Here is a 23,551-nt window from a genome sequence, read left to right on the forward strand (position 1 = left end):
TGTTAATATGGCTACTGTATATGGGTTACAATAGCTAATCATAATAAATATATCCAAAAATATGAAATTTTTTTTAAGAAATTTAAATTTGTGGGAGAAAAATATATATATATGTATGTGTGTGTGTGTGTAATCAACCAAAGATCTTGCGACCCCCCTACAGTACCTCCGCGGACCCCCTGTTGAAGACCTATGATATAGGAAATATAAGAAAGTGATAAATGGTTGAATTAGATGACTAAAGGCGGCAGGTGACGTAACGTTACCAAAGCCACATCATACGGAAAAATCTCCACCTTTTTGAAACGTTAGCTTCAAACTTTCGTGGAGCTACGTCCGACGGATGGCGGCCAACGGTGTGAGAGCGTCTCTACATCTGACGTAGCGGTGATGCTTAGTTGAGTCACCAGACCAGACAGCAGCCCATAGAGTTCCTTTTATTAGATTAAACCACAACACAGGGAGTAGTGCAGCCATGTCGTCAGGGACACAATACATGCTACAAAAGAATCCTTGTACACGGTTGCCATTGCTTACATTTGGTACCTTGATAGCAGTAATAGGAATAACAGAGTTTTTAATTAGAAACATTATCTGGCCAAAGATGCTTATGTAAAGAAGTTCAGGTTACAAACTTGATGGGGATAAGCCACACTGCTGAGAGATGATGATGGACTGGTGTGACGGTCTCTTTACTGCAGAGCTGCATACTGTGGCATGTCGCATCTCATGAAGCCTCCACTCGCTTGTACAATACTTGCAGTGTTAACGCAGGCTGGAAAATGTTAGGGCTGACGGGCTATTTCCAAATCATTCTCAGGAGGTACCGCAATACTTCACTGAACTTCTCCACACCGAGTATGCATCAGTACGTGTACAACGTGTGAGAGAAGGAGTAAAAAAGTACAAAAAAGACTGACTGGTAAGAGAGAGATACTTTGAGGGAGGGCTGAGGGGCGAACGGTCCGACCTACTGAACACATGGCTTTACATTAAGGGCTTGTCCTCCAGCAGTTAGAGTGTGTAATGAAACCCACCCACTGCTCCTCATACCACTTTAGCACTCGTTTACTTCCCCTGAAAAAGACGAAGAGACAGTGAAAATGCCGCGCGACGGGTCTTATTTCTACTCCTCTTTAATGCTCCAGAAGCGTAAAAGAATCTGAATGGCTGCAACCCCACAGTCAGACTGGAAAAAAGTGGATGTGATGGTCAAATGTAACAATGGTCTTTAGCTGTAGATGAATCTTTCTAATCAGATTTTTTTTTTTTTAACTTCGATCATTCTCTAGTTAATCCTGGTTTTTAATATTTGATCTAACTTGCCTCCTGCTTAAAAAATAATAGATAAATAATTTAGCTCTTCTTTGTTTATCTCCGCTTGAAAATGGAATCCCCCTACATTTAACGTCTGCTAATTTTTAATGAGTGCACGTGGGGAGGGGGGAAAGAGGGGCCAGGGATTTAGTTCTCAGCAACGTATTACCACAGCTAATCTACAAGGAAACATGCTCCCACAGTTAAAGCAGTTAAAAGAAAACGACAGCTCACAAAATTTACATCCCGTACGGCGATAGTTGTGGAAGGACCTGCTGCAGTGTGACTTCCTTTTTCTCCTCCCTAGTCGGTAAAAATCCTTTCTCACGGCCCCCTCCCACACACACCCCCACCAACAGCGCGCTACTTTCGATAAGGCTTTCTCTGTCTCCAATTACAGGATGCAACATGAGGAGATTTTTAAGGCAGAACCTAAAGGCATGCAAATGAACTACACTTACAGTATTACCGACAGTACAAGCATGTTTTCGGAGGGAAACGTTTGGGACGGTCCATCTCTTCTAGGGCTAATATTTCGAGACGGCGGACGGAGTGTCTCACTGGAGGCAGATACATTATCATAGGAATTTGGTTCGGTTGACATTACTCAGTATCATGAAACACATACAGCTAGCGTCAGTAAACTTGGAACAATAAATAGAGTAGCGGCAAATTCAACGTAGCACATCACTGATGCGCAAGCTCCGGGTAGGATGAAACTGTATGGAAAATACTTTGCACACTTCACATTTTGGCAGTTGATCTTTAAATAATTTAAATATATATATATATTCATATTTATATATCTATATATCATTTGTGCGAGATGTTCGTATGTATTGATGGTGTGTGTGTGCGCGTGTGTGCGTGTACTGTGAGTGTGTCTGTGGCGTGCACCCGCACTGTCGCTCCCGCGCACTGTTATGTGTGGTGTGTGTATATCGTTTTTATAGCAAATAACATTCTCATGCACACGAGTGTTTCAAACACAAGAAGCAGATCCATTGAAAGGTAGTCCAAGCATGTTTTTTTTTTTCAGTGGAAATAGCTGCAAACTGAATGGAACATGAAATTCTTTCGGTGCAGTCCGTGGCGGCTGGTGGAGAGCTCCACTCGCCCTCCGGCCTATTTCTGGAGGTCACACTGCAGCAGTAATACGATGGACGGGTCGCTCTTGGCCGCCTCCTTGAACTCCTCCAGCGAGATCTGGTCGTCGTTGTTCTTATCCATCTTGGAGAAGATCTTGTCCACCCTCTGCTCGGGCGTCAGGCCGTCCTCGTTCATTTTCATCATGATCACGGTGCCGACCATCTTGTAGATGGCCTGCAGGGGGAGAGAGAGAGACGGCAGCAGATTTTAAGGGTGCGCCTCAGTTCCCCCCGGTTCACTGTTAACGTTTCTTGAGAGATGAGGGAAAAAAAGGAAGTAATTAAGGGAACGTGAAATGAGCCTTCTCCTGAAGCGTCGCCGCGGCTGGATCATCTGTCTGTCTCTGATGTCTTTAGATTGAAAAACAACAAGAGCGTACAATAACCGCAAACCTTTAGGCTTTTGATACTAGCAACATTAATCTGGAGATTCCTTTGTTTGACTTTTCACAGTTGGTGAAACCTAATTTGACAGTTCTTTTATGTGATATATGTGATATACAAACTAGGATTCCCAGATTTGATTGGCAATTAAGGTTAATACTGGAAAACACAAAAATGTATCAATATTTAGTGTGTTTTGAACAATCGTCAGTATTTAGGATAGTTCATTTGTGGATTGATTGACGTTAGAATTGTTTTGCGTACAGTAATTAGTAGTTTTTCTTGTTACCTTTGTCCTTTTTAAAATTTAAAGCCTATTTTAGAAAGCGAATAATGTATCATTTTTTTCCCAGATAATTTGTGCCTCTCTAATGTGTTTGTCCTCCTCCATGCTACCGTACACCTTGCCTTGCAACGCAGCTACATTAGAACACACTTTGCTAATGGACTTCATTGCTCTACCGTTCAAAGTGTGATTGCATTCTTACGCCTCATTTCTCTTTCAGTTATGTCTTTTTCAGACTAAGACCAGTTGAATGGTTTTCATGGATCATATGTAGATGCAGTAAGAAATAAAGGTTCAAATTTTTTTTTAAAAATTCAGGGACCTGGTTTCATCGAGCACTAAAGGAACCTTGTTGCTTATCACGTCAGACCTTTTAACTTTCATCCTTCTGCAAGTTCTAAAGCAAACAAACAACGTGGCAATGCATCACAGGCTTTTAAACATCAGCCATGTTGGGAAATGCACTTGAAAAGTTTTCTTGCTGAGAGTTAAATGATAACATCGATTCCACTCTCATGTCTAGTCATTTAATAAAGACGGGGAAGCGGCTGTTTCTCAGTCGGTAGTGTGGGGCTTCCATGAACCAGAGTGTTAGTGGTTTTGTCCCCGGAACATGGATCACTTATGAGAACGAATTGGTAAATGTGCCATTGCGAGTGTAAAAAGCTTTGAGTGCCAATAGGTAGAAAGCGTTGTATAAATACAAGTATTTGTTAGCTTGGCATAAAGACTAGAGGAAGGACTAAACCAGCCTGGAAGACAATTCTACCACCAGAAAATAAGTGTGTTGTCTACAGTGTAAGGTTTCCCTCCAAAACTGCCAGGAGTGATTCATATGATAACATCATTATTCTTTGCTGTGATACCTCAATAATCTCCAGCATCTCCACCCGTGTGATCTTGCCGTCTCCGTCCAGGTCGTACATGTTGAAGGCCCAGTTGAGTTTCTGCTCGAAGCTGCCTCGTGATGTGATGGACAGCGCGCAGATGAACTCTCTGAAGTCGATGGTGCCGTCGCCGTTCTTGTCGAAGGTCCTGAAGGCGTGCTGGGCGAACTTGGACGCGTCGCCGTAAGGGAAGAACTAGGAGGAAACAGGAGGGGGTGCAAACGTAAGAATGTTTTTAAGGAGAATGTCTTTCAGTCATTTTGAGCAGTTGGGGATTAGAGTCTGTTATGGTCCACTAAAAAGATTTTTTTTTTTGAGGTGGCAGGTTAATGAGAACAGATGGTGTTAGTTAGGCGCATAATGACAAAGGCTTACTTGCAGTTACCCTCAGGAGACGCTGACCACCTGAGGTTATTCAGGGAACTTCGATTTCCTATTTTCATCCGGTGCTTAAGGCTCCAAGTTATAAGAATATTGAAGAATGTGCAGTGTCTGTCACTTCATCTTGTCTACACCCTGCAGTGTCTCCTCTGAGATACACATGAATTCTTGTTCTAAAACAGGCAACAAAAATGTACTGATCCCCGAAGCTAAAGTTGTCTTCTCCCTTAGGAGAAGGCTAATGGTCTATGGTAGATGTATGTATTTGTCCTCAGACACTTTCACACACCGGATACACCCTGGCACTTGTGACTTGAATAAGGGTTCACCAGTTACACGACCTTCTCCCTCCCAGCTTCCCTTTGCAGTACTTCCCTGCTGAGTCCTTATGCTAATACGACGCCAAGTGCATTTACGTCCCTTAAAAACTGGATTAAGTGTACTCTCAAACTCATTGGATATGTGGGTGTCACCTTGAGGCTAAATCTATTAAAATTCTGCAGGTCTTGTGGAGCCCATATGTCTTACTACTTACTTGGTATTTTAAGTTTAATCTAAATCCATGATCTGAATTTCAATTTCTCCAACACTTCAGTGCTTATTAGCAAATGTTAGCCTCACCCATGGTAACACGCTGCCTTAGCTGAGGGTTTTGGTGGCTAAACATTGCAAGATCACTAAACAAAAGTATGTCTAAATTGGAGGTCACACCCATTGCACACAATTTGGTAAATGCTATAGGCTCAGTAAGAGTTAAAGCTCCTCTGTCGTCCATGTCATCACTGCATGTCAGCACAACATGCCCACAAGGCCAGAGGTTAATGCACTAACTCTGTGGATGACCGCTGAGCTCAGAGATCGACTCGTCATCTACTGTAAACCAGGAACCCCGTGGGCTGCAGCGAGAAACCGAGCGATTCATTAGATATAACCTTCCACTTGACCCCTCTGGTAAAAACTCTCAGAGACGATGGGTGATCTAAGCTGAGCGTGGCAGCCCTGTGAGCGCTAAACGCAAGAGGACGGAGTGTTTCAGCTTTTGTCCAGAAATTGGAGCCTGATTAAAGAGATGTTCCATTTTCTTTCCCTATTTTAGGACAGGTTGTTTCTTCTGTATAATGATGTTGCTGATTCCATGAAAACAGTAAAGTCACGATGTATAAAGTTAGAAGCAAAGGTATCATAGAAAAACAGTGAGTCAGATGCTCTTGAACTTTGTGCCATCTGCATGGCTTTTGTTTGCTCATATCTAGCGTCCACTGCGAGTGAATCTTAATTTGTAAACTATGAATCGACATGGAACAGACCTTTAATAATATCTGCCTGCAAATGTCAAGACATCCTGCTTGTACTGACATTTGCAGGACTAACTGACGAGTAGTTAAACTGAACTGTACATTTTTAGAAGGTTTTTTAAAGTAAAACAGACCTTAAAAAAGACTCATTAGCTTCTGGCATTCTAAAAACTGCCTCCTTTCTGATGATTTTACAAGAGTGGTGAGAATGAACCAAAAGATTCAAATACAGATTTGGGCGATGATTTCCTAGGGGGTCTACAGCGGGGATCTCAAAATCTTTGGTTAATTAGACATTTATATATATATATATTTTTTTTTTTTTTTAATTTCCCCCCACAAATAATAAAATACACATTAACATGAATCCAACATATTTTAGTAAAAGGATAAGGGATAGGGATAACATTGAATGCAAAATGATAATAATAACATATATTTATAAATAGCACTAGGCCAAGTTCAACACGAACACATATAGTGGGTAGGGGGTCACTACTTAATTTCTCCTTTGGGGTCCTTTGCCTGAAAAACGTTGAAGACCCCTGTAATATAGGATCATCACTACCAGGATGCGGGCAGCACTTTCATGCAGTGGTTAGACTTGTTGAGGGAACCTGCTGGCTGGCTGGTGCCTTCCTGTGGTTAGTGTACGTGTTCTCCTGGTACTTGTGCTAGTTTTTATTCATGTGCCCGGGTCCAAAGACATGCATGTCAGGTTAATTGGTGATTCTACATTGGCCATAGGTTTGCATATGGAAACCATGTGGAAACCAGAGAAACTTCCCATCAGAAAGTTGGTCTGTCAGTCAAATCATTGGGGGCAGGCTCCATGTGGTAACATCGGTGTAGACATATATGTCATTTGTGTTGAATTTTTCAACAAAGTGGTTGTAGGTAACTACATGCAAAGGAAAATGTTTCTCCTGTGATAGTGACAATTAGGATAGACTGTAGTCACTCCTCTATAAGCTAAGCAATATTAGACAACACCACATTGGTTTCATAATATACTATTTTAACAATGTATTGTAAATTATAGAGTTTTGGTGTGATCCATGTCCAAAGCACTGATCTGGCATTGTGCCTGGACTGACCACATTTTGAAGATTTCTTTAAGCACTTCCCAGCAGCAGAAACAGATGTAAACAAATGTAAACAGATCTACTGGTTGCTCGGTCATACATCCTAAAAGGCATGCAACAAGTTAGAATGTATTGATAAGTTATGTCTAATTTTTGGTTTGGTCTCCAGCAGCTGCTGAGATCAGTATCTGGCTAATAAGCTGCTTAATGCTAGCTAGTCGCAAGCTAACTTTACGACCAAATATGTGTACAAATCAGAACTATGACGTTCTGGGCAGTAAAACCAAAACAATGAGCTAAAAAAACCTGAAACGACTCATAATTCTAAGAGAAACTGCAACCAATTCACATTATACATAATGCAATGATTGATTGTAGCAACTTTAATCTCCAAAACAAATAGCACGGAATTCCAAAGCATTTGGAAGATATCCTTGTTAGCTTATGCAGAGAGCAAGCAGAGGCACGTGTACTTTTGTTTCGGGCGCTACAAGACAGCCCTACGCTGTGTCCTTGTCCATGTGCATGGCAGAGAGCCTCATCATACACAGAAAAAGACCCTCGCTCTCTTTATAGTAACAGCCCCAGCGAGCAAAAAGCGTCTGGAGTCACGACGGGAAGGGGGCGTTGGGAGTTAAGGCCATGAATTCTAATGGGAAAAGAGGAACGCAGTGGATCCAGAGGGAGAGAGTGGGAGGGAGGGAGGGAGGTGAAGAAGCAGACAGAAGGAGGAGGAGGATAAGGTTATACGGATACAGTCGAGGCAGGTCACAAAAATGGCCGTCTGCAATGAGGTCATGTAAATTCTGCTGCATTAGCAAACCGATCAGACTGCAGTGAGAAGTTAGAGAAGTTAAGAGAGCGAGAAGAGAGGGACTGGTGTGGGAGGGGAGTCAATAAGGAGAAGAGAGGCGAGACAAGAAAAGATGGAGGAGCGACAGAGAAAGTGTACGGAGGACAGACAGAGATAGAGCTCAGACCCCGGATCCCTATTTGCCAAACTCATTTGAGGAATGAAGCGCCCTCAGGAAGGGGAGGGCCAGCGTGATGCTCATGGACGCATGGGATGCTTTATACACAAATCTGATGTGGCTTCCTTCCCACGAGTACGGCCCGGCATCGGCTCATCTGCTCGGCCCTGGGGGGACGGATGGATGCGACGGCGTGAGAAGAGTTGAAAAGAGGGACTAAAGAGGGAAAGCAAGAGGGGTGATGAGGGAACGTGTTGGGAAAGTGATGCAGGAGGGCGGTTTGAAGGGAGGGAGGGGGGGGAGCAAAAGCCACTGCGGCTTCGACAATCTGGGAAGTTATGAAACACTTTGTTATGTAAAAATGGAGAGAAGGGGGGACAGAAAGACGTCAGAGAGGGACGCCGAAACAGGCAGAGAAGGCAGTCGGCGGGTGTCGGCAACAAAAACAAAACACTCGCTAGATGGCACGCAATTACTATTTAACTGGCGAAATGACCAGTCGGGACTGGACGCGGCCGTTTCCTCCACCTTAGAGCCGTGGATATTGGGCTGTTAACATTTCCATTAAGTCTTGTTTCTCTCCTGATCTGGCTCCCAATTGCTGTTACGGCCGTTTGATGTGGCTGCTTGCAGTCGGCCATCAAAGGGCAGGCTGTGTGCCAGACCACTTCTGTCCACTCAGGGAAGAGCGAGGACGACAGGCACAGCTGGCTTAATAAAGGCTAATGTCGCCACGGTTGTTCGCGACCGACAGTGTGGCACGGCCTATTCTGTAAAACAGTTACCATAACACCAACATTCAACACAAACATACACACACACACACACGACCCAAAACATGCTGCTGTTAAATGGGACATTAAAGCCTGCATAATCAGCCCGCAAGCTGGCACCGGTGCTGATCCAAGAACTGAGAGCAGCCAAGCCAGGCTGGAGAGGGAGGGAGGGAGGGAGGGGGGGCTGAGGTAAGGAAGGGGGAAAGAGAAAATAGAAAGATGGGAACAGAGTCCGGGAGAGAAAGATACTTCACAAGTCAGTTAATAGAGGGCCGTATCGCGCTAACAGAACATGGGCTGACTGTGACATGAACCCTGCGGCTCAAAGCGGCGCGAGGCGGCACACGGTGGTGATTCAGCACAACCCTCACATGAGCTCATCAGCAACAACCGACGGATGACTTCAGTCTGATTTTCGAAAATAACTTCGGCGCCAGGTACCCGGACGCGTTCGGTCCAGGTTTCTCTCCGGCTGCATCGTCAGCCAGCTCCTCAGATAACACTTAAGCCGGACGGACATCTGGCGGCTTAAACGCTTCCGGCGATGAGCTCGCGCGGGTCAGGATTTAAGCGATATATTTACCATACGCTGATTCTGTTGCGGTTTGGGAGCTGCGTGTAACTGGATTAGTTATCTAGGAACCCGAAAAATAAAAAAATAAAAAAATAAAAAGAAGAAATCATAAGCCTTCGTAAGTGAAAGTGATCTGAAGCAGCTCGCAGTGACTCATTTTAGGATTTGATGTAGTTTGAGGGCAACACCCCAATCATACAGACGCTCTGCTGTCATAGAGCAATAAGAATCCCATTTATACTGTGTATTGCTTGGACTATTAACTAACACTTATTTTCACTTTGATCTGTTCAGAATATTATCAGGTGTTCATTATTTCTCTGTCTTATGCAGAAATGCATCCTTTCTGTCGGTTATGTTGAGATCCAGTTAGCTTTCCCCGTGCTTTCAGCCTTCAGCCTTTCCCCGATAACTGAGTTTAAAGGATAAAAGGATAAAAGTAAGGCTCCCCACTTGGGAGCAATGCCAATGCCACCAAGTAGGTATTTTAGGCTATGAAGAGGGGGGCCCTATCTAAGTGAATGGGAAGGAGCCATAAGAACAATGGCTACCAAGACATAGAAAGTGTCAATTCAGATAAAAACACTTAGGTTTGGTTACTTTGCTACAAAATAATGCTTTACCACAGGTTATTTATCTGTTGCACATGCACCAGGTTTCACAGCAGCAGCTTAATGTACAGTATGTTTTCATCCAGGCTGCAGTGATGTGACCAGTACTTCTGGATCATTTCACCCCAGAACTTAAACAGATGCTGTGCTAATTCATGTATACAATAGGCCAAAGGAAATGTGAGCACACTTACAGTGTACTGTACTCTGTATGCGCCTGCTTTCACTGTTTCACTGCAATGTGCAGTATTAGAAATATTTCTATCACCCTACAAACACTGCCTTGACACCGGTGCTTGAAGTGCACAAAGATGAGGATGAACCCCTTCCTGCTGCTATGTTACTGTGGAGGACCATTAGAAGATGGAAAGCGAGATACTTTGTCGTAGCAGTAGTTACAGATTCAAATTTCTTTGTAAAGGTAAGCAGCTGCAATTCATTGACCCCACGGGAAATCCAGACTCTGCCAGCAACAATAAAAACCATTCAATTTGAACAAGCAACCATAATGAAATCTTGCTGGCGTGTTACCAGACTCATATTCTGTTAAGAATAGAGTTTTGCATTGCCACGCTAGTGACAATAAGTAACTACGACAGCTACAGTAGGCCACTGAAGGAACTGAAGGAAAGAAAGAGTTTTTTGAGTGCAAATGTATTTTTTCATGTGTCTGTTTTGTGACATAAAGTCAAAAATGTATCAGACATATACAGCACTGTTGGAAAGTTGGAAAGACACATTTATTTGTTTTTAAATTCATATGTCCACTTTATTTATCCCTATTCCTATCTATACTGCTTATTTCCGTCTATACTGTTTACTTAGTATCTATATATTATAGTTACTATGGATAATAATCTGGGACCTGAGTGCATATACTTTCGTTCCATCTCATGTTTCTATATGGTTGTGAATGACAAATTAAAAAAGTCCTTGCATCCTTGTAGAGACCTTTTTAGAAATGCTACCTCTGAGAAAGCTCTCAGGCGCATTAAGAAATTCCCTCTTCATTCCAGGTGACTAACCTCATGAATGAAGAAACTAATATAACTAAAGAAAAACTACTGAATGAGAAGCTGAGTTCAAACTTTTACCTGTTACTGCTCTTTCCCAAAATGTTTGCCTAAAGGGACCACACACACACACACACACACACACACACACACACATTCATGATCATTCATGAACTCACTGTCCCATAATGCCTGTTCTGGACCAGCACCACGTCAGTGCCATGCTCTGTCGGATTGAGTCTGATCCCAAACCTCTCTCTCTCTCTTCATTTTGTTCTACTTGCTGCTTCTATAATGCAGAGACACATGCTTAAAACATGAGTGCACACGCGCACACACACACACACACACACACACACACAGAGACCGTCCCCTGCATGCTATCCCGAGCCTCTGACCTCTTTTGTGCTTGTGTTCCCTCTCCCTAATCAATATGGATGGTTTAATATCATTTTAGTTATCATTAACTGCAGGACGAGAGCCAAGAAAAATGAATCCTTAAGTGTTTAGCGGCAACTGGAACTGGAATATCAGAGAATATAATATGATAAGAAGCGGCATAATAAGACTGGACTGTATATGTAAGTGGAATTTATGGCCTAATGCTATTCATGTTTTGAAACTGCTTTCGTAAAACCCACAAGGTCATCTCTCCTTGGCTGAGGGCCCTGCAGGACACTTTGTTCTGCCTTTATTGTTATCAGCAATACCAAGCACATTTGCTATTGGCTATTCATCTCCCTGGTATAAAAGCACAGGTTGCACAGGTTGACTGGAGACTGTAACTCAGAGCACTCGAGGACTTTTTTTTTTTTTTCTGAGCGACGAGGCTTTAGCTTTGACTTGTTTCCTATGGTTTTCATCATTCCGCTGTGGCACCAGGGCTGTGTAAATAACGCTTTATGTTTCATTCATCCCTTTGCTGACACTGTCAGACGCACTCAAGCCTATTTGGAGAAAGATGCAGGACAGAGCCTTGGCTTGACGGGTCTAGCTGTCGGTGCATATGGCTGTTTGCATTGCTTCGTCAAAGCATCCCTTAGGTGCGGCTTCATGGAGCTGAATGCAAGGGCCGGACAGGGAGAAAGAGAGGCAGTAGATGCATAATCCATCGCGGGGGGGGGGGTATTTACAGTGTGCGCGTCTTGTTTGTGCGGGTGTGTGCGTGCGAGAGAGCCGCCGTCTGTGTGTGCTCTTACGTAAACCCTCGGTTACATGCCAGGAAGCTCCAGAAACTCAGCCAGCGCAGATCTGTGGCTGCTGCCGCTTCCAAGCCTCCAGGGTCTACACAGATAGGAAACGCACACACGCACGATCCCCTCCGCTCCGCGAAATACATTCTTAATCACCCCCTTGTTACTCGCTGATTGGTGTCTCCTGTAATCACGGTATCTGCAAAGCTAGATACGTGAGCAGTATTTTATCCCTGAGAACATTTTCCACAGCCGGCACTGAAGCAGGCGCTACACCTCATTGTATTCTTGTTAAACAGCCGACCTGATGAGAGTAGTCGAATGAAATCAAACCTCTCTTGTTTTTCTGTATTTGGGTTTTATAATGGTCTCTCCAGGTGCTACTTTTCATCGTTGGCATCGCAGTCTGATATTTCCAAGCTCGATTAAAATTACCTTCCTGCAAGGTAAGGATAATAACCACCATCAACACCAGCACCCCTGTTTACTTAGTTTCTGGTGAACACAGACTGAAACTTACTCAAAGCGACTGTTCTCTCAAGTGCCGCCGTGTGGAAAACTACTTCACACATTACCTGCAGTTATTATCGAATCATTTCCCTCAGTGAAATAACGTTAGTTTGCTCCTACTCTGAATACACACACCAGTTCCTCTTCTGTATGTCTGACAAAGCTGACGGAGTGGTGTTTGCTGTGGTATTAAACCACACTTGCTGTTACCATAGTTACCGCGGGAGTTGCCAAATCTACCAGGGCTGCAATTTTAAGGAAAATTATTTTTTAATGAGGGGTAAGCAAGTTTTCTTTTAACGAGAAGTTGTTTAAATGGCGGAGAGTTTGCGTGGAATCGGGAAGATCTCACCCGGACCTGGAGCCTGGAGCCTGGAGCCTGGAGCCGCCCGACTGCTGATCAAAGACGTTACAATGAACGCAGCAGGCATCTAGGGCTGACTATTGTTGCTGCTTCAAAACACATGTTACACGGCATTCATTGATGGTCAAGGTCTGTATGTGGGGGTCAGTCGTGAGAGTCCATTTTTCAAACGCTAATGTTGACACAAACACAAAAGACGATGAGCCTAACTAGTACTAGTTACGTCGCCCACGCAAACCCCAGATTGATGAAAATGAGATTTAACTTTGATGGCTGGCTAAGACGTCCAGGAAATTCTTGGACTGCAGTCAGACTGTGATTTAAGACAGGACTTTGGCACAGACCTGTCCATGACCCTGTTTATCTGTGGTTACAAAACACCCATCTGGCTGCACTAATTCTGCACGAGGGGGTGCGTATGACAGCAACAGCAGATGGCACTATTGAGTGTGGAAGCATATTTCACACCTCCGGGGGGGGCGGTGAAGAGAATGGTTATTGGCACCAGGGAAAGAGGAGGCTTCCGTGAGAGGTAAATACGTACTTGTGAAATTCGGAATAGCCCGGATCAGAACGTGTCGTTGGGATGTTATAATAGGTTAAAAATAAAAAACATGTTCATCATAATATAAGCAAACTAATGTCATGGGTGATGCATTCCACCAGAGCCAGGTTTCTACCTTTTGAGGTCTTAATGAGGTAGAGAGAAGCTGGATGGGAAGCCGAGAGTGACTCACTGCTTGCTGCTAGGCCTGGCAGGTGGACCTGAGGACTACCCTCTGCCTCTGGTGACGCATGTCAAAGTGGGAGAGAAAAAAAGGAGGACTTGCTTGCTTTTTATCTTCCCCTGCCAGCGGCATGTCCAGAATGTCTAGCGCTTGGCAGGCGAACGCTCAGCAGCTCGGGACGGTTTGAAGCCACGCTTTAAAAATATAATCATAATTATCAGCCCGCGAGCAGCGAAGAGGCGGGGGAACAGAGGAGCGAGGCGCGGCAGTTTGCGTGAAGGACGGAGACAGTGAGGAAATACCACATGACGAAACGTGACACGCAACCTCCTTTTCAGTTTCCCCTGGATGCGTCTACAGTGTGGTTCATTACTTACTGTACATCGTGCCTCCACTTTATATGTCACATCAAACCTCCTTGGGGTTTCCTCCTCGAGCATACATTCATCATTCATGTCTGCTCCATCACGTCTGTGTCTCCGTACATGCATGAAAAAGCTTTCTCCTCTGAATCTGCATGCCAACGTCCATGTGTTTGTAGTCCCTGCTGCCACGGCGATACTTCCCCCTGACTTAAGAAGAGCTCAGATGTACCTCTCAAAGAGAACCCAGAGGTGCATGCAAACATAGAGGTAGGTGAATTCTGACACAAGGCCCATAGTAACAGACAAGTCTGTGACCCATTTCAAGCACCTCCTTTACACGCACGGTAGTTTTCTCCAGCTGACTCCTGTAAGTAATTAGCAGCGCTCTGATTTAGTTGTGTAGTGTATTCATGTGCTGCATTAGAATGAACAGTAGCAGCCTCTGTTTCTCTGTCTCTCAGGGAAGGTTGCCGGCTCTCTGGTGACTCTCTGAGTCTGTCTGAGGGTTAACTCGTCTGTAAATGCCTGCTTCTCTTCTCGCTCTGTCTCCTCTCTTATTCAACATTAGGTTTCCTTGGAAAAAACACCTACAGCAACTCTTTTATATCTGTTTTTTGTACCTTAAAAAGCTATTGTGCATGCTGTAACCGATGTACTCCCTCGAATGCTAATTTTGAACTGTTCTGTCCGTCTCACATTCAAACACATTGTTTCCCCAGAGGAAATGGCTAGCAGAGTCCGGTGAATGCAAATCAGCACCAGATTGTGAGTGAGTGGGCAGTCTGTCGTTCGTCAACAAACTCTGAAGCTGTTCTGTCCAGGATCATAAAGTGCTGCTCTGGTTTGTAACTGCGAATCTAATGCTCGACACAATCAGTCAGTCAATCACCTGCTGAGCTGAATCAGGCAGATCCTGACACTTCTCATTATCAATGCGACAGCAAGCCTGTGCGAAGGTTCGAAAAGCTCTGCTTTGTTGTGTGATGCTACCTCTTGTTTCCCTGAAGCTTATTAGGCTTAATGTAATGTTTACCATAAATGTATGGTGTAAATATCATAATTTCCTCTGACAGCAGCAGGAGAGCTCCTTAATTCAAGTGAAGCTGGGCCTACATTGCAAAAAAAGCTGCAGAAAATCCTGCCAGAACCAGTTAAGGCCTAGAAAATTCACACTTCATTTTGGGAATCCGCTGGCTACAATATCTGACACAGCTTACCCATGGGGAATGAAATTCAGATGTTGCCGATTAAGAGACTCTTGCCACATAGCCCCAAATGGGCTTATTCAACATCATTAATTTGCTTATCTAACTGTTAAAATCATATAGATCAATTACAACACAGTCTGAAGCCTGACACAAGCTCTAATGCTAGTATCATCTTGTGGCAGAACAAAGCCTTTGGCTTTCATGACTGTCATGTTTTCACGTCCTTTGTCTTTGTGTCCTTCAGTTTTGAGAATAATTTTAATCTGTCTTGTGGTTTGTGCTTGATTATGACTGGATTACCAATTTAAGACTCACTTTTTGAGCTAATCATCTATGAGACCTGATCTCCAGTGTTCGTCGTTAATTTTTTTCCTCTGTGACAGCAAAACGCGCTATAGGAGCCTTGTGCAGGTTAAACTGGACTGACCAAACACTAATTTGCTGCTGATTGACTCTGAAAGACGCCCTTTAAAGTGATCAAAAACATCCAGTGTTACCCAATATCCACAGATGTTCCTGTTAAAACCCCATCTCTCCACCAGTTGTTTAGAAACGAGAAGCTAAAATGTTTTCAATAAACCCAACAATTCCAGCTCCCCTTGTATCAGCATGATTGTTGGAGGCAGTAGTTTTCTGTTGATTTGGCTTAGGTGTTGAACACCATGGTCCTTTTTAGACTTATAACAGTGATGAAACCCTGAAGATGGCAAGGAACAAAATGTATGAACAAAATCAACTTAAAAAAAGTAAAAGGTAGAGAAGATGAACAAAAGAACCCAGAGAGATCAAGTTTAATAGTACTTCATAAGACTGTAATGTATAAGGCAGTACATAGGAGTCAAAGTTAAAATAGAGTTGGTCCTTGGGGAACACCTACTGTAAATGCAACAAATAAGTGTCCTCAAATGATTAAAATAACTCTTATAACTCAAATAACTCAGTGGGACATATTGGTGATATGTCAGTGAAAATAGGAGAAAGTGTTAATTCTTTTTCACACAGTATTCTTATACCTTTAATGCACACTGACATATGTTTACTGAGAGTTAGATAAGACATAACTGGTATTGCTCTTCTCATCTATATTTCCCCAGATTTATTCCTTTTTCTTTTGATGCGTTGGGCTACGCGCTTAATCAAAAATATAACAGAATAAATAAATCAAAGAGAAAGACGGGAAAGGGGAGCTGAAATAGACCAAGAACAGTGAACAGTCACAAATGGCAAAACAAAAAATGAGAGAATAAGAGAGTAAGAATACGATGTAAGATAAGGAGAGCAACAGAGAAAGAAAGGGGAGGCCAGGCTCCTAACCTAATCATGCCCTACTCCAAAGCACAGCGGGCTGGAGTGCTGCTCCATTGATTAACAAGGCTCATTGTATTTACAGAACGCTTTGACAAATACAAGGCGACCTGACTTGACTTTGATGGCGTATTTAAATCCAGCCAGATATCTTGGTCGTATTTGCTCATGTCCAGTGCTGTTTTAGGTGTTTGAACTCTTATTCAACATGCAATATCACCAGGGAGATGTGTTTGGAGATGTGATTGGTTCCAAACTTCATTCTGCAGCATTATGAAATACACTGGGTGTAACTAAGACTACATAATTCATTCGTTATGTTATTTTCATTCATGCATAAAAGTGGAAATTATGTACAAACTATATATCTGGTTATCTTATTAGTATCCCTCCTGAGAGGACACTTGCTGACCCGGTGGCTTGAACCCTCGTTAACCAGCCGAGGTCCTTCTCACAGCAAACCCTCTGCGCCACGTGATTTAAACCTGCACTGTGAGACTAATAGCACTGTTGCATTAAGCTATAATAGAGGGCGTGCTGCCAGTTATACCGAAAGACCATTTCCCCCTCGAACAGACCCTATTATCTTCGAGCATCTTAAGGCGCTTACAGTACAGACTTCCTCTTCCCTGCTCTTACACCTCGCAGCAGAGGTGAGGCTCGCTGAAAGATGCTTAATAATTCAATTACGTCTTCACAGTCCGAAGTGAGACGCGGCAAAGAGGCCAGAGAGCAGCTTTGTCCCTTCACTCTCTCACTTTCTGTGTGTCCATATTCTCCCTCGCAGCTCATTTTGGCTCCATAACGTCCGTAAACACAATTAACACCAATTTTCTCCTCTGAAGGATTGGAGAAAATTCACAATGGAAAACCACTGTTTGTGAAAATTACAGTCTGCTAATTCAATGTCAGGTTCTCTTCCCTGTAGGCTTTGTAAACACTGTAAACTACTCACTACCATAATCAGTGAGTCATTTATGACCAGACTTGATCATTATCATTTGTCTGCCTCAGATTTGTTGTGAGCTCAACTCATATCTTCAAACAGGAATCGAGGCGGGATCGTTTCTATATTTGTGCTCAAGTCAACACAAAGTGCTTCTTGTTGTTAACAGGATTTCTTGCCTTTCATGAGGTACCTTGTGCGGCGTGTGTGTCTGTGTGTGTTGTGACAACGATGGAGAAAGGCATGGGAGCTTCTGAGCTGACAAAAGCTATTTTTAGTGCATGGCAGCCACGAGCCTACTTGGACAGAGAAGAAGCGAGGTGAGAGAGGATGGGCAACAAGAGAGAGGGAGAAAAATGCTATAGAAAGGAAAAACAGTGAGTGGAAAAAAACTATATTGTGAGATGGGGAAGAGATTTGTGATAATGCACGGTTTTAATTTGTGACTCTTTATCGGATATTTATTGATGTTTTTAAATCTGGAGTGGAGTTCATGGTTATTTCATCTCTTTAGTTGTTTGATAGAATGTCGTAATGAGTTACTTTAATAAATGCAAAATTCCTACATTTAGGAGCATTTATTTGGCAAAAGTTTGGTTTGCTTTTAGTCCCAGTAATTGCAACATGTTTGTAATTGAGCCTAACACTCAGACAGCTCAGCTCCTGCTGCTCTTTTATTGCTATAAAGATAAAACAAACAAAAAAAAAAAAAAAACATGCTGATTTTTGTCATTTATCATAATGACCTCTGGGTCAGCTTGAGCTATTTCAGGACGTACGCGAACAGGAAGAAGCAGCAACTGTGATCATTTAGATGAAGAGCTGCAGGAGACACACTGCCCACCCCCAACCCCTCAGCGAGGCATCCAGCTCCCTTCACTGCGCCCTGCTGCTTAAATGCAGCAGAAAATCACATAACAGTGGCTCAAAAGATCAGTCACTGCTTGATCACTGCGTTAAAATGACAGTAGTTTGTTGAGCTGTCCCCAGAATTCTGTGACCTGGTCAACAGTTGTTGTTTTTACAAATAAAACAGATGTGACTTGACTTGTGAAGTTATTGTAACTTAAATTTAGGAACAAAGCCACACCCCTTGTTATTCCATTTCCTGCGTTGACCTATAAAGGCTTGCCTTAACCCTGTCGCTCTCTCTCTGTTCGTCTCAGTTCTCAACTCCCAACCTCCACATCCCTCTCTTTTCTTTTCTTCCTCTTCCCGCTTTACAAAGAGCCGAAGCGTCCTGAGATGTGCCCCCACCCTGAGCCTCACTCCCTGGGTTCCTCCATCATCATCCATTTACACATTCCACTCCATTCATGCCTTCCCTTAAGCCCTTCTCATTCATCCCTTTTGGCCCCTCTCATCCCTTCATCCATTTCCTCCATGTCTTTTCTACCTTAAACTTCTTTGCATTAATTAAGGCGTGGTCTTGGACCACATTTAATGGTTTGATGCAATTAAAAGGCATTTAACCTTCAGTAACTACAGGTGTCACCGAATCAACCAAGGCTGTTTGAGACTGCTGGTTTAAATAAAGGACACAAAATAAATAAATCCCTAATGAGCCTCAACATCCAATGCACTGAATATCAGCTGGATCATTATTTTCAGATGTATTTGTATAGTGTCAATAACAGTGCATTATCTATATATTTCTATCTGTTCAAGGTCTATTAAGAAAGATTCCATTAGTTCCATATATCAGCATTTCTAAGTATTTATAGCAGTACTGCAAAATGGATGTCCCTCTATTCAGCTCTATCATTATTAAATGTGAGTAGGGGCTTGTGAGTGTACTGTAGCTGAAGGCTATAGCCACGCCCTGCGTCATATCTATCCAAATGATTACAAAAGGAGTTTCCAAATTAGCTCTAATGGAACAAGGCTGCCTTTTATAGCGAATTTTCCATGTCAATCTAACACTGCATCTCTGTCTTTTTTGTCTGTCTTTTGTCCCCTGTGATTAAGGGACATATGTTTCCTCACAGAAACAGGCTGTGAGCCAGATGATGTCAGTGTCCTTCTGTCGCTCCATTTACCTTGCTATCATTCGTCCCCTGTCATCTCTCTGTCTGTCTGTCTGGGAGGGGGCACTGGGAGTCTCTCAGTCAACGCCGCTGAACGGTCACTGCTGTACACACACACGCACGCACACACACACGCACAGATGTAAGCGCACCCGTCAACAGCCAAAAGCCTGGAGGCTATGCAAGCGAGACGCAACGGAGCGGAAACCATCCATACATCTATATTCAGGTCAGCGTCGGTGTGTGCGCAGCTGCATCTGAATGTGTGTCACAACAATGCCTCCAATCTACAGCAACGCTTTAAATTACAGCCAGTCCACAGCAGCGAACCTGAAGTTGAATGTCTAAAGACACATTTCTGTATTGAAAACATTTTCGAAATATTTTCAGCCTTTGCAGACCTCAGGAGCAGTGACATCGACTACACGCTGGAAATGTCAACCTGCTTCCTCTACGTTTCCTTTCGGTATTCCCATGCCTGTACTCTCCACAACAGAGTAATATGAGAGGAAGAGACAGAGCTGCTGTTTGTAGCTGAAACCAGAATAAAGTCTACTGATGTGAAAGCGCTACCTCACGACAATAACACCGACTGGCAGAAGACCCACACCAATAATGCTCATTTTGCGTTATGACAAATTAACACACCACAGCATGCAGACATCGTACAACAAGACTAACAAGGTGCGAACAGTGTCTTATATTAATACATGATTGCCACATAGGACAAGAAGGAGGAATTGTGTTGTGTGGATCACTGTTAAGTGCATGTGTGCGCACGTCTGTCCGTGGTCGTCTCCGCGCACGTCAAGCGCCAAGTAAAAACCATCTAGTGACAAAATCTATCACCTTAACGTTTCAGGGAGTGTCGTTATCCTGTTACAAATGGCTCACAGAGCGGCTGGCGTGTCAGGGATGAGAGATTTCACACGCTGTGGCATGCAAGCGCTCGAGTGCGAATTGGCATGGAAGCGTCCCTTCCATTTTTATATCACTGTCTAGCGTCGGCAACGCGGCTAAACGCGAAAATCCACTGAGAAACAAAAGCTGCAGCAGGTCAGTTTAATGATCTTGGGCAGAGTGGCTGAGATTTATGAAAAGTGACAGTCCTCTTGGAAAGCTGGAAACAAGGCGGTTGAGGCGTTGTCGTTCCGAACTTCAGCATTGAGACGTTCAATATTTTTTGTGATCCAATTTTTTTATTTATTTCGACTCGACAGGCTGTCATGGTCAGCATTAATAAAAAAATAAAATAAATAACTTTATCTATGCATTTTTTATCAATACGAGAACCTAAACTTTTTTTTTTTACGACATGACATGTTAGTTGACTGACTGAAGAACTAAAATTGTGGCCCCTTTTAAAAATATGGAAGTTGAAATAACAGCGTATCTGCTTTCCATCATTTACTTTTTTTGCTAATCCTTATCTCACTCTGTTGGATTCAGACCTAAACTAAAAACCAAATAATGGCGAACTGAAGGATTTATAATCCTAAGAACAATGAATGTGCAAAACTGATCATCAGTCACACTTTCAAATCCCATAAAGAAAAGTTAATTTTTCATTTGCAAATGATTAACCCAAGGACTTAACTTCATCCATCCATCCGTCCGTAAGTCCATCTATCTATTAAGCTACTTTGTGACTGTGAAAGTTCTGCCCTGGTTTCTTTAACCCAAAATATGCATTTAAATGAGCTGTTCCCATTTCCCAGGCTAATGGACATTTAAATTGTGGTATAACCATTTGGAAATTGCCTCAGTTTCAGCTAATTTTAAAATCTACATCGTTAATGTGTCAGTCCAGGAATCTGTTATCATTTTATGTCTTCTCAGGAGCTTCTGGGGCAGAGTTTAGGGGGTATATGGAGACGACACGTACGAGTGTAACCAGTTGAAACCCATTATAGAGGATTTGTTTGAAGTATTTACTTGAGAAACATGACATGTTCATGGCCTACGGCACTGTGACGTCACAACGTTAGCTGGAGGCAAAACAGAGGGAAGCTTGAAGCGAAAACTGTCACTGTCAACCGCGAAAATGTCATCTTGCTGTATTTTGGGGGCCAAAACTGATAAAGCAAAAACATTAACTTGAAGTTTTATCACATATCAGCCACTGCCAGTAGTAGACGACTTTGGTTGAACACGATTAAAAGAAAGGATTTGAGACAATGATCAACAAGGCTTTTGTTTGCAGCGCACACTTGATATCAGGTAAGATTAATGCGTAATCCATCATCAGTTTCAGCCTGGATAACATTATGGGGTAGACTAAATTGTGACTGAAATTACATTAAGCTAATCACTATTTGGTGGATTCTTGTTACATGTTAACGCTAATGCTAACACTTGCAAACTCAACGTTAGTTGCATGTTTCAGCTGTGTCTAAGACTTACTTACTTACTTACTTCTCATAATATCTTTGTTGGAGAGGCTTCTCTTGATAAAGACAGACCAGACTGAATCTAGTCCCATCAGCCAGAGTCAGCTTTTTAAAATAACACTCACGGTCTCGGGGAGTGACTGTATTAGTCTATTCTCTAAAGTATGCATTTTCCTCGTCCATTCTCGCCACAACAGTTCATTAAAATATGCATGTGAGTGTTTGAGATGTTTTGCTTCCAGCTAAGCCCTCAAAATACATCACACTGTTCACAAGCTATGAAGGGGTCTAAACAGGCCTCCTGATAGGGGTTATTGTTTACGGTGTGTCTCGGGTGGCCACTTGTGATGAGATATCAGTTCTGCACTTTATATGCAAATAACATGTAGCCTACGTTATTTGGGACACGGCAGAATATCGAGCAAACAACTGCTGCCTCAAAACAATAGATTGCTATCAATATCTCTAGAATATGCAACCGCAAACAGCTGTTTGTTGTGTGCTGGTCATGATTTGAGCCAACGATACACATTTTGGAACAAGCTGTGAAGGATTTCTCAAGTCACCCTGGAGTTAGTTATTTCAGAGACTTGCACAAAGCACAGATATTGAATTTAACTATATATCTGGATCCAAGACGTCATCAATTAGTAATCTGATTTGTTGTCATAGAAGTTTCATTACATTTACAGGGTTATTTTCGAATAAAATTGAAACTAATTCACAAGAATTCAAATGCAAGAAGTGAAAGGAGTGATCAGTAACAACCTAGTGTTATACAGCATCAAATACGCTCTCAGATGCAGAGCTATTATTTCCGGCCGACTTGCTACACCTGCTCTCCATCCTTTTGCCTGTGTCTTAACTAAAAGAGTGTGAGACAGAGCGCAGATGGAAAAAAAAAGAGAGAGAGAGAGAGAGAATCATGTGTCTGTGTTCAACCAAAACAGTACATTAACTCTAGGCTGGCAGCCGAGTGGAGGTAACACTGCATTTAGCACCCAGGCAGGGAGGCTTCTGGACAACTGTCACAGGTGCAGATCTGTGCAGGCGTGGGGACGAAGAAAAATAAAGACCTCACGGTGCACGGGCGTAAACCGAACCCTGCCCGTCTCGCTCGTGCGAATATTCAAACGCAGCTCGTACATTCACATCACTCTGCTGCACGGGTCCAGTGGAGCTAATGACTAATAAATAATGTACACACACTTTCCCTCGCCCGCTTACTTTTCTCATCTCTGCCCCTTTCTGTTTCTCGCTTTCAGCCGACGCAAACACGCTGTTCCGTCTCCCTCTCCCTCCTACTGAACATATGACCCCCCCCCGCCACCACCACCACCACCACCACCACCACCAAACACGCACCATCAGAAACCCACACGGAGTCACTCTTCACAGGAACAATCTGTCCCGCTAATGTGAGGTCGCGGGCAGGCCGTTTTTCCACTTATCAGCCCTCTGGATTTAAATAAAGCCCTATCACTGATACACTGTTGCCTAGGAACACAATAGGGTGCCTCAATAATAGGATTTACCCCGAAGCCTACAAGACCCTTTTGGATGTGAGCCGTGTTGCCCCTTTTGTGCGGCTGAAGATTTTCCCTCCGCTGTGCCGTCACGCTCTGCTGTAGAGAGATTTTAAGCAGATATCTCTCGTGCCTGTGTCCCTCTATCAGAGCTTCATCTTATTTCCCAGGTTATTTTTTGAGTTCAATTTGAAAATATATATATATATTGCTGCTTTTCTGTAAGTTTCGATGTAACCTTTGGTCCGAATGGAAAATGTC

At 43.2% G+C, this 23,551-nt stretch overlaps 1 protein-coding gene across 1 annotated transcript in view; it reads right to left on the reverse strand.

Moving 5' to 3' along the window:
• Window positions 1-421: 421 nt before the first annotated feature.
• Window positions 422-23,551, reverse strand: part of vsnl1a (visinin-like 1a) — a 32,797-nt gene continuing 9,667 nt past the window's right edge. Inside the window, exons 3-4 of the mRNA XM_047573371.1 lie at window positions 4,002-4,217; window positions 422-2,640 (exon numbers count right to left, since the gene is read on the reverse strand). Of these exons, the coding sequence (XP_047429327.1) occupies window positions 2,443-2,640; window positions 4,002-4,217 (414 nt within the window). The 3' untranslated portion in view covers window positions 422-2,442. The remainder of the gene's footprint in view (window positions 2,641-4,001; window positions 4,218-23,551) is intronic.

Source organism: Mugil cephalus, chromosome 21, assembly GCF_022458985.1.
Source record: "Mugil cephalus isolate CIBA_MC_2020 chromosome 21, CIBA_Mcephalus_1.1, whole genome shotgun sequence".
Classification (NCBI taxonomy): Eukaryota; Metazoa; Chordata; class Actinopteri; order Mugiliformes; family Mugilidae; genus Mugil; species Mugil cephalus.